Source organism: Cynara cardunculus (assembly GCF_001531365.2).
Source record: "Cynara cardunculus var. scolymus isolate 2C chromosome LG 16, CcrdV1, whole genome shotgun sequence".
Lineage (NCBI taxonomy): Eukaryota > Viridiplantae > Streptophyta > Magnoliopsida > Asterales > Asteraceae > Cynara > Cynara cardunculus.
The window spans coordinates 21,470,401-21,483,342 of record NC_037543.1 but is presented as its reverse complement, the minus strand read 5'-3'; the positions used below and the strand labels follow the sequence as shown (position 1 = coordinate 21,483,342).

The following is a 12,942-nucleotide window of genomic DNA, read 5'->3' as shown; positions in this document are numbered from 1 at the left end:
TCAACATTGTTTCACTCCTGAATGTGTTCATAATGAAAAAACTATTGTTCACAAGCTGTTTATATTGTGTCCATATGTACACTAGTTGAATATCTCAACATTGATTTGCTTCTGAATGTGTTCATAATGAAGGAACTATTGTTCACAAGTGTTCATATTTTGTTCATATGTATACTAGCTACATATCTCAACATTGGCTCGCTCCTGAATGTTTTCATAATGAAAGAACTATTGTTCACAAGCTGTTCATATTATGTTCGTACCTATTTTTTTATTTATTTCCTTTCGTGTAGCAGCTATTCTTATTATGTTCATATTGTGTTCATAAATGTTATTATAACACCCCATAACTCACATTGCATATAACATATAATTCATTCAGAGGAATACATGTTTAATCCCACAAAAGTCCAAAGTACAAGAAACTATATTACAAAATACACAACCCAAAAATTCCAAAATACATGTTCTTGTACTACATAACATTTAACTTCAAAACACATCCACAGATGGAACTTCACATAGCTATGCACATAGGGAAACAAATCATATTTTCCCTTTTCCTTTACTATCACTATATTCTGATGTTCCTGCAATACATATTTGAAACACAAAATGAGGGTTAGACCTGAAGGTCTAGTGAGATCCCCTTTTCTATGTAATTGCGGGGCGGAAATCAACAAAACATTATTTAAATCAACTTTTCTCATAATAGAAATATAAATCCGTAACTTATTTAGTCTATTGATCCTCTGGTTCCAAAAATCCGGACTTAGAAAATATTTTTCATAAGATAGCAGGACTAGATCCCCTCTGGTTCCTCTATGAGAGCTTCTGGCTATACCAACCAGAGTTCTTCTCAAGTTAATCTTCATTAATGTACGAAGTTAAACACAAAACATAGATAAGATAGTATCCTAAGTATATAAAAGTATACAATAAAAGGCTCAAGTTTGACCAGAGCCTCTGGCTCAAAACTCATGACCAACCAGAGGCCCTCTGGTTCAACGTGAAGACCAACCAGAGACCCTCTGGTTCGTCCTTCTTTGTATAAAAAGTTTCCAAGTTAAAATAAAAGTATAAAATCTTACGAACACTTTTAAAACATAACTTTGACACAAAGCTCCTATCTAATAGATACAGAGCCTCTGGTTTAAATAAAAACTTTGTAAAAAGACTTGTATCAGTATGAAACCATTATCCAAAACCCTCTGGTTCTATTGTGAGGACCAACCAGAGCCCCTCTGATTCCTTTCAAGGAAAAACCAGAGTCTCTCTGGTTCCTCATAAAACAAACACTTTATCAAAAGCATAGTTTATCCAAAACCTTTGGCCATAAGCCAAGTTTTCCTCTTCTCAATAACATCATTACTATCATTTCTAATAAGAGCAACATCCCTGAGTCATCAAATCACAAAGAAGTAAGAACTCAAAACTATTGCATTCTTAAGAGATATAATAGTAAGAGCCATAGTAATCACACACACAAATGCCACCCTTATATCCAAAGGTACACCTCTCCTTGATGTGTCACCCTTATAACCGAAAGTACACCTCTCCTTGATATGCCACCCTTATCCTATGATACACCTCTTCTTGATATGTCACCCTTATTTTCTCATCAAAATCTATAGATTAGTTCCAAGTGAAGACAGACCGAAGTCACAACCGTCTTGATGGAACAGCCTCCATAGTTTTAACCATCAAAATCTATAGATTAATTCCAAACGAAGACATACCGAAATCACAATCGTCTTGAAGGAATGTCCTCTATAGTTTTTTTTTTACCAATAATGGTTCTAAAGCAGTTTTATCGCAAAACTTTGAAACTCAAGAACTAATAGTTCATTCAATATCATTTTCAAACTCAAAATCTCCTTAAATCCTTATAATAGGATATCATCCATAACTGCTTTAAACAAGCAAAATCTTCTTTATTTTCCAAAACAATTTCTACAACAAGATTCATAAAACTCGTCTACAACTGTTAGAAACAATTTTTACCATTCTTTCTTCAAAATCAATCATCAAAACCACATATCTCAAATAACATTATTCAAATGATTTAGAAACAAAAACTCACTTTATTAAGCACAGATTTGAAGATCTAAATCGCACAACAATTTCTTCAAATGAATACAGAATCTCCAAATCACTTTTAGGCAAGATTTCTTCTCAAGAAAAACCTTCACCGCCACACACTATTTTTCTCTCAAAGATCTCCCAAAAGTAAGATAAGATAAAGTTTTATCTTTATCCTCTTTATATATATATTTTTTAACAAAGGCGGTGAGGATTTATTAATATAAAAACCTACAAGCGGTGGAAACTTATTATAAAAATTTCTCTTTCTTAACCACGAAGGTTGCCTATTTTCTTATTTTAATCATTTCCTCGCCTACATGCATATTATCCTATGCACGCACACATATAATTAAGATCTTCTCATGTATGCACATAATCACCTTCTCATGTATATATGATCCATGCACTTTCTTAAGTAAACATGCATGTTATCACATATTTCACAAAATAACCACATAAAAATTACCTCAACCGATGTCTGAAATCCAGGTCATCACAATTACGCAGTCCAAGTTTATATATATATATATATATGTCAATTTTTGTTTGTATTTGACATAATGGTTTATATATATATATATATATATATATATATATCTCACAAGTGATACTTTAATTTTATGGATAAATAGCACTTTAGCGAATTGGGTAAGTAATACTTCCACACCTACTTTTTATGAACTTAATATTCATGAAATAATGTTTTAACAAGCTTTTAAAATGTTATTTGCCAGGTGACAAGTAACACTTTAACAAATTGGATAAGTAACACTTTAATAAGTTATGTAATTGACATTTCCATGTCAACGTTTCACATGTAACACTTTAACAACTTACAAAATTGTTATTTATAAAAAGTAGATTTAACAAGATGCTAAAATGCTTACGAAATCTTGGCTAATTCGATTAATTATATAGAAAGTCAGGTTATAAAATAAATGAGGTGTCAATTTTAGCTATCATTTTTTTATCAAAAAGAGTTGACTTCTAAAAATAGAAAGTCCATAATCTTTGACTTATTTATTTAATCGCATTTTATGGTTTACACTTTATATCGTTTATATTTATTGCTTCATTGGTCGTTTTATTTTGACATTTCAAGTTAAATCAATATTTTAAAAACTATTTAGCCAAATATTTTGACCATCAAAAATGGTCAAATAAATAGAACCGTTCAATATATTTATATATATAATAAGACAAAAAAATTTAATTATTATCTTTAATTAATTTGATTAACATAAAATAATTAAAAAGAAAAAGAAAAAGAAATTTTAATTAAAAGTAGAAATATAGGTGAAATTATACAATAAGAAAATGTTTTAAATCAATCCTTATCTTAAATAATAAGTTTTTCATGTATTTTTGTATTTTTATTATACATCTAACATCCCAAATTCTGAAACAACCTTAAAATAAAGTAAGAAGTGTTACATTTTTTACAAACAAAATAGTTATCTCGAAAATAATATATCATATTTATTTAAGAAATATTTTACTCTAGAATACTTAATTTGCATGCGATTTAATAACAAAAATCAAAAAAATGTTTCTTAAATCCTATCAATGAAAAATGAAAATCATTAAAAATAATTTGAAATATTTTTTTAGCCATGTCATCAAAATGATGTGTTATCCACATCATTTCATCGAAGCCAAGCAAGCAAAAAAAGTAAAGAGGTTAAACGGTAAAAAGTAACATGTTATCCATTGCTGTAATAGATAAATTTTTCAAAGTACGATGTCCTAATAAAAAATAATTTGAAATTACATTGCTGTAATAAAAAAAAATGAAAATCAAATGTTCTAATAAAGAAATTTATGAAAGTATGTTCCTATTTAATCATTATTAATTTTATATTTAACTTAAAACCATGATGAAAGTTATTTATAACTCATAACTTAAGACTTATAAAGAGCTCACAATTTCTATCCATGTGGTATGAGTTGTTACAACATCCAACCTTTTTCCATGTTTTTGTCATTTATAATTATTATTACATAATGCAAAAAAGAATTAAACATCATTTCGGGGAAAATCAGATCATTTTAACATTTTTATCATGTTATTTTCTTATTAGTAATTACCAGACGTTATATAGATAACTTATTTACTCCGTGTTTTAATCCCGTCAAACACCAAAGATACTAATCCTATCCAATTCTATTGTAAAACAAATGCACCGAACGGATCGTGTCAACTTGTACGTATTAAATAAAATTTATATTTTAAAAAAGCCTATAAATATCCTTATGCCCACAAACAACTTTGCATCAACCATCTCTTGCAACAAAAAGCACAAAGTAAAGAAAGGAGAAAAGGTATGGATTATTGTATTTTATCTAATAACGTCTTATCAGTTACAAAACTGAATAACCTCAGTATTATAATTTCTTTTTATGGGTCGATTCTCAATCCAAGTTCGTTTCCCCTTTCTGTATATCCTTACTTATGCGACCTGCACGAATGATGCAATGACTGTCCTGCTGTCTCTGACGTGGACCTGGTGAATATTTACTTGATAATCAAATGTTTTTGAAACCTCGGTGCAATTTGAAATATCATATTTCTTTCTTCGAACAAAGGAAATATTTTACGACGTATGATTCTTACAAAAATATGACGTTTTGGGTACAAAAGAAAAATGGCAATTACTCGTTTTTAAGCGATCATAATCGACTTTTTATTGCAAATTTATTTGTTCTTGTAAAACACCATAAATTTATATTTTACAAGAACATAATATTGAAAGCAATATAGATTTATAAGTATAGAATTACGTTGGTACTTAATATTTGTCATCGACAATTGCTTATTATTGGAAAATATATTTTTTCCGTCTTTCTTTCGGTATAATGATGGGTTTTTCTTATTATATTTAGTTTTCATACCAAACGGAATGTCATTTGCTCATTTTAAAAAAGCCTACAAAAAAATATACCAAACGTTCTCGGCAAATGCCATATTAGCATCTTTAACATATTTTTCAAAATAACGATTTTGAAGAATTTTTTCTGACAAATTCTCTAAAACGCTTTTTCAAAATGGAGAAAGTAGAAAAAAAAAATGTAAAATTCTCCAAAAAAAGGATTGCTTAAGAAAGAGAACAATTTTTTATTCTTTCTACTAATGAAAATCATTGAAACTAAATATTTAGTAGAGAATAATAATATTTTATAAATTATAGTAAATATGTAATTCATGTTATAGTATTTAAATTTGAGAAATGGTTGGAAATGAATATTTTTTTGGGGCATTTAGTTTAATGGAGGAATTAAAGGGATTTAGACTTGGAATTTTTGATGCGTTTGATATATAAGATTTGAAACGGAATTCAATTTAATATTTATAAATAATTTATGAAAACAAATTATATAAAATATTAAACTACATTTTTATTAATTGATTATTATAAAACAAAACGTTTTCAACATAGTAATTGATTTATTATAAAAAATGTCTTCCTTTTTATTCAAATATGGTTCAATTGTTAGAATATATATATATATATATATATATATATATTAGAAGGGTGCTCGCATAATATAGCGAGATATATCTCAATGTTTAATGTTTCTTTTATTATTTGTCTATATCAATATAATACGGTTTTTAATGGTTTTGAGAACACAATAATGTTTTTATTTTTGAATAAAATATAAATTTAAATATATCATAAAAATTTGAAAAAATAAATATTGATATTAATATCATATTTACTACTTAAAGTTATGATTTTTTGTGTAATTTTGTTAATTTAATATTTTATTTAGATTAATAACGAAGTAATTTATTTATCGTTTAATAATATAATTTTTATAAAAATAATAATTATGTATTTTATTATAACTAATAACTATTTTAATTACATTTTAGATTTTTTATATTCAAAATGAGACGTCTATCCCGTATTTGATTATGTTTATCTATAGTTAGTTACACAATTTCAAAAATGAAGTTTTAATAATTTGTGTACTTACACACAATTTTTTTACTTGTAATCTTGAATTTTGAATAATATGCATTAATAAACAATACTTTATGTATAAAAAATAATTTTTTAAAATTTTTGTGAAATATTTTATAATATAGTGTATATATATATTTGCATTTATTTTACCAAGAAACAAATCAACAATCAATTATTTATAAATAAAAAAGAGGTTGTAAATTGCTATTTATAGGCGCTATTATTGTAAAAATGTGATTTTATGGACTGTTTGATTTGTTTCTAAAAATAGAAAGGAGAATTTTAGATCCACAATTCAAACGCTTATTATTGGAAAATGCTTTTTGTTCTTCTTTCTTTATACATATGACTGTTTTTTCTTATTCTCTTCAAATTCCCACATCAAACGGAAGCTCATTTACTCGTTTTAGAAAAACCTACGAAAATACGTCATTTTCACGATTTTACGCAAGTGTAATTAGATTAGAGTTGTTTATAGATGGGACAATCCCTTAGACCTAACCCATCCGATCTGCTAAAAATACGGGCTTAAACAACCATTGTCGAGAAAATGAAAGGGTCTAGGTTTCTCCCTGTTACCCAAATCAAGCAAAAAAATAATTAAACATTAATAATCAATGGTCATTTATTAATCAGGTAAGATATTTTTTATTGGATACGGAAGTCTCTCCACATTACTGAGTTGTATCTCGGTCAAAAAGTATCGTAAACAACGTTATTTCTTATCTAGTAAGCACTACTATATGATAGAAAAACCCTCTAAACATTATCTTAATAAAATAAAATAAAATAAAATGTATATATAGCTTCTATGTATAAGGTTGGGTTCCGGTGAGAATGAGAGTTAATGTGGTGAGCGTAAGAAATCTCTATCATTGGATGCATCAAGATGCATCAGATCAATCCCCTTATCAAGTGTCATTCATGGAAGGGTTTAAGATTAAAAGTGGTCAATAATCTAGATTTCTTCTTATATTTTTCACCTTAACTCTTCTTCTTACACAATCCTTCGCCTATATGTATATATAGAGGAAGTTAGAATAAGAGACGTAAAAAATTGAGAATGTTTGAATCAAAGATTCATGTCAGTTATTAGTAAAGAAAAACATGGACTCACATATACATCTTCATATGTAAATAATTAATAAAAATATAAATAAACAGGCATAAATTTACATATACATTTTCAAATAAATTTTTACTATTTTACCAAGCATTCACATGTGAATCTTTATTTCTCCTCAAGACTTTTTACTTTTGTATGCTTATCATGGAGGGTCGCGAATGGTCTCTGACTTATGTTTGTGCGTGTAGACACCATAAAATGGCAACACCATTCTTTGTCTCATTTTCTCTCTAAAGTCCTCATAATTCTCTCCCTACAAAAAGCACTTTCTTCCAAATCACCATGAATCCTCTGTTTGTTTCATAACAAACCCACAAATTTTCCACCATTGGTACCCCTCTTCCTCTCTCTCTAAATAGCTCTGTTCTCTGTGGTTGTGTGTGTTCCTTGGTGCATTCACTGTGTGTTCTTCAAATCCTGCATAAATCATCGTGATCCTCGATCTCTGATGGTTTGCAATCTGCTGTCTAACTTAAATTAGACGTGTTTTTGTGGATTCTCCAACTTTCTGATCCCCTTTTAAAGATTTTGACTTTTCTCTGTGTGTGTGTGTATATATATAGTTTTATATGCATATTTGTTTATTGGTTTTTTATTTATTATTTTAAAGAGATTTTATTCATTTTTCTGTACAATCTTCTTGATTTTCTGAAAACAAGAACAAGAATTGTCATATTTCTTATTCTGTTCTTTGTATCTAACATGAAAAACACAGAGTTTTGTTTATATGGGTATGATGTCATTTTCATTTAGAGTGCATGAATCTGTTCTCTGCTTATAAAATCTTATCATAAAAATTGATGCATTTGCTATTTTTGTAATATATATATATATAGTTGGGTTTCGATGGATGGAAAGGATAAGAATAGATTTTTATATTTGAATTAATCTTAAGTGAAGATTAATATCAATGAGATGTATTGAGTTAATTCTTATGAAAAACACAATTCTTAGGTGTACATGAAGTTAAATATAATCAAAAGTGATGATGTATCCTTACGTTTCTCAAATTAACTCTTTTTCTCGTACGTTATTCGGATAAGATAGAAGAAAGAGTGTGTTTTGTTTATATTTGATGTGGGTACATGAGGTGATTTGCATTTATTGGATTTTGATGGGTAGCTTGATAGATATACATATGGTCTATTCACTTAGTACAAGGTCCATTGAATCAAAAAGTCTAGAAAACCACCAATTTTTTTATTAAAAAAACCATATAATATTGTTTGTCTTTATCCTCACTTCCTTATTATCCTCTTTTACCTTTCAAATTCCATTATTTTAATAAAAGAAAAGGCCAATTCACACTTCCTATTCACTTGTGAATAAAAAATTGCTTTGTAAAACTCTGACCTGACCAAGTTGACCCAAAAGTCTACGACACAACATATTCCTCATCTTTTTCCTTCTATTTCTTTAATGTAACATGAAAAAAGCACTTATCTTTTTTAATTCTTTCCTGGGTTTGATTTCATTTTCATTGCATGATTATCGTTTCATCTCATTCATCATCATCATCTTCTTCACTCTTCTCTCGAGTTGATAAATTTATTTCAGGATTACGTTCAAACGTTTAATTCAATTGACAAAGAGACGGTGTGTTTTAACTCAAAGCTGTTTAATTCAAGGTTTATCGAGAAAAATGGAGAAAAGATTTGATTGTGATGAAGTGATTCAAGAATTTGAAGGTTTGACGAAAGATGCGAAAAGGGTTCAAACCGAAACTTTAAAGACAATCTTGAAAGAAAATTGTGAAGCGGAATACTTGAAAAAATGGGGACTTCATGGTAGAACTGATCCCGAAACCTATAGCTCTCGTGTTCCTCTCGTTACCCATAAAGATCTTGAGCCCTATATTCAAAAGATAGCCGATGGTGCACCCTATCCGGTCCTCACCGGCAACCCAATCACCACAATTACGTTAAGGTAATAAGTTTCCGCTCCAGAGGTATTTTGATCATTTACTTATCGTTCAAGGGTATTTTGGTATTTACCTTACAATCCGATTTAGTGGTATTTTGGTCATTTTACTTATCCGCTTCAGGGGTATTTTGGTTATTTTACCTATCGTTCTATACGGAGTATTTTGATCTTTTTCCATGTCTTTTCTGTTTAGGGATAGGATATTTTGGTCATTTTTACTTATCGCTTTGTTTATGTTTGTAGCTCTGGGACTACTCAAGGGAAGCCCAAGTTTGTACCCTTTAATGAGAAATTGACTGAAACAACCATGCAGATTTATCGGACTTCTTTTGCTTTTAGAAACAGGTATTTTAATGTCTAACAAAAAATGCATCCAATTACGACGAAATTTTGGTTGGTCTAATGAAGAATTACCTTCAATCTCTCGTAATAAAGTTTTAAAATTTTGATTTTGTATCTATTTTGACCAGTAACCTGCTAATCATGTAATATTGTATTTGATGACGTGATACCTGTTTACGAAAAGATGCAAAGTGGATGATAAACTTGATATCAACGTCATCAAATGTTACAAGATTAACATCTTATCGATCAAAATGGGTACAAAATAGAAAATTTGTAACATTTTATTACATCATAAAGAAAATTATATAACTTTGAGAAAAAAAATTATTTGTTACTATAAATAGGAATTAAAATAAACTTCGTTACATTTTGATGTAATTTGTCTTTCTTTAAACACCGGTCTCGATGTGGTCTATTTTGTTGGAACGTTCGGTTCCCACATCAATTAGACATACTCTTGATGTGATTGACTTTGTTGGACAATCAAATCAAGTTGTTCAAGTCACACATCAGCTAACACGATCTCGATAACCATAACTTTGTTGAACAGTCAAATCAAATCGAGCCATTCGTCATGTTACATCGATTTCTATACCATTTCGTACTCGTTTTAGGAATCTTTTTTCTTGATCAGGGCATTTCCGATCAAAAACGGAAAGTCTCTAAGCTTTATCTACGGTAGCAAACAGTTCAAAACGAAAGGCGGTTTAACGGCGGCAACCGCCACAACGAATGTCTATAGTAGCGAGCAGTACAAGAAAACGATGAAAGCGATGCAAACTCCATCTTGCAGCCCGGACGCGGTTGTTTTCGGGACCGATTTTCATCAATCTTTATACTGCCATCTCCTTTGTGGCCTTATTTTTCATGAAGAAATCCAAGTCATTTTTTCCACTTTTGCCCATAGCATTGTTCATTCCTTTAGGACTTTTGAGTTAGTCTGGGAAGAGCTCTGTAACGATTTACGAACCGGGGTTCTATCGACCAGAATCACGGTTCCATCGGTCCGAACCGCCATGTCCAAGATTCTGAAACCGAACCCGGAACTGGCTGACAAAATTCACAAGAAATGCTCGGGTTTAACCGAATGGTACGGCCTCATCCCGGAGATCTTTCCCAATACCAAGTACATTTATGGGATCATGACGGGATCCATGGAACCATATTTGAAAAAACTTCGACACTATGCCGGAGGAATACAGTTACAGAGCGCCGATTACGGGTCGTCCGAAGGGTGGATCGGAGTAAACATTAACCCAACATTGCCCCCCGAAATGGCAACTTTTACCGTTCTTCCTAATATCGGGTATTTCGAGTTCTTACCCTTGAGTCAGGGTCAAACTGATTTTGACTCTGACTCTGATTCTAACTCTAATTTCACGTCGGTCGAGCCCAAATCTGTGGGCTTGACTGACGTCAAGGTGGGCGAAGAGTATGAGGTTGTGGTCACCAACTTTGCGGGTTTGTACCGATACCGGCTTGAGGACGTGGTCAAGGTGACCGGATTCCATAACTCAACCCCCGAGCTCAAGTTCGTTTGCAGAAGAAACCTAATGCTGACCATAAACATCGATAAAAACACCGAGAAAGATCTACAATCGTCCGTGGAAGCCGCTGCCAAACTCTTAACGGCCGAAAAACTCGAGGTGGTTGACTTTACGAGCCACGTTGACCTTTTATCAGAGCCGGGCCATTACGTGATCTTTTGGGAGGTGAGTGGGGAAGCAAGTGACGAGCTATTAAAAGAATGCTGCAACCGGCTAGATTTATCGTTTGTGGATGCGGGTTACGTGAGCTCGAGAAAGACGAAAGCGATTGGAGCGCTCGAGCTTCGGGTTCTTTCGAAGGGAGCGTTCCGGAAGATTCTAGATCATTACATCGAACAAGGGACGGTGTTGAACCAATTTAAGACACCACGGTGCGTGGGTGCGATTAACCATGGTGTGTTACAGATATTATGCGACAATGTGGTCAAGAGTTATATGAGTACGGCTTTTGATTAAGGTTTTTATTCCATTTGGGGTTCTAAATAAATGGTCTCTTTAAACTCTACCAATTGTTATACCAGTTTCAGTTTGTTTTAGAATTATATCTGATTATAACGTTTTATCTGTGTATATAAAGACGGACCCAGAAATTTTTTCAAACAATGACACCATTTGACTATAAGAAAAAACTATAGGGAAAAAAGTTCAAACGGTGACACTGTTTGACTATAAGAAACAAATATACGGAATTTTTTCATTTGACTAGGAAAATGACACTAACAAGATTCGAACATGGGTCTGGGGTGGAATAAAAGTCTTGCAAACCAACCTTACTAAATAAAACTTGTTCTCATTATAATTTCAAAATACATACGGTGGTACACACCAGATTGATACGGTTGCACCTTTCACGAACCTAAAACAATTTACCATTCGACGGAGGAATAATACGGTGGCACGTGCCACCTATACCGCCAACACAGGTCCGTCCTCGTGTCAATGTTGTTTTTATTTTGAATAAGTTATTTGGTTATAACTTATTAAAAAGTACTTAACTTTTTGAGTATGTTTGAACCATAAACGGATGCGTTTGGTATCTAGATAGAACGTGACAGAATGACTGTAGCGTTTGCTACATAACAAAATAAGTAAAATATTGACTTATTCGTAATGAGTTGTTAATATATTTCGATAAATTTATGTAATTTATTAAGTTTTAATAAAATAAATATTTTTTATAATAAAATATATAATTAGAAAGATTTCTTCAAGACGATTAAAATGACACCAAAATAAGATGTTTTTGAAGTTTCCTGTTGTTATTTATACATTTTTTTGTATTATTTTTATTTAACAAATTACATAAAAAACTGTATAAAAACAATATTTTAAGGACAATAAAGTTAAAATTTAGAGGACATAAAATACAATAAATAAAATTTAAAGAATGATTAAAATGTATATTTGATGTTTTAGAAGAGTTAGATTTTATTTTGAGATTATATTGATAAAATATAAGTATGTTTCACTTTGTTCCATATGATAGGGGTGGAACATGTTTGTTCCACTTTGTTCCACTCCAATTTTGTTATTTTCACATAAAAGTTCTGTCAAACGTGGAACAGTGATCCATGTTCAGTTCCTCTTGTCTAGTGTATCAAAAACAACTTAACTGGTCCAACTTCCAAAATTGTAACCCGTATTAACCAATCAGGTTTTTAACGGGGTTGTTTGATTTAGGTTGGGAATGAAAATAAGAATGAATTATCATTCCACCAATTTGATATGGAATGAAACTTTGGACTTTTGGGAAATGAGACTGTTATCTATACTATATTATAAAGCATTTTGGTTAAAACTCTTAAAAACTCTTAAACCCGTTCATCCCTAAACGATTTCATCCCTATCCGATTCCATCCCATATCTGAATTCGTGTAACTAACTGCAGATAAACACAATCAAATACAGGATAAACATCTCATTTTAAATATAAAAAATCTAAAAT

General features: G+C 30.6%; 1 protein-coding gene across 2 annotated transcripts; it reads left to right on the top strand.

Annotated features, from left to right (window-relative positions):
* Nucleotides 1-7,148: 7,148 nt before the first annotated feature.
* On the top strand, nucleotides 7,149-11,500 carry LOC112529803 (jasmonic acid-amido synthetase JAR1-like). Of its 2 annotated transcripts, none has more exons than XM_025141209.1 (4): nucleotides 7,149-7,513; nucleotides 8,811-9,108; nucleotides 9,349-9,450; nucleotides 10,085-11,500. In XM_025141209.1, the coding sequence occupies exons 2-4, from the start codon at nucleotides 8,825-8,827 to the stop codon at nucleotides 11,451-11,453; spliced, it is 1,755 nt and encodes a 584-aa protein (XP_024996977.1). In that variant the 5' UTR covers nucleotides 7,149-7,513; nucleotides 8,811-8,824; the 3' UTR covers nucleotides 11,454-11,500. The 2 variants fall into 2 exon arrangements, with proteins under 2 accessions (XP_024996977.1, XP_024996979.1); XM_025141211.1 differs by having other exon boundaries at nucleotides 7,429-7,513; nucleotides 8,740-9,108.
* Nucleotides 11,501-12,942: the final 1,442 nt, after the last annotated feature.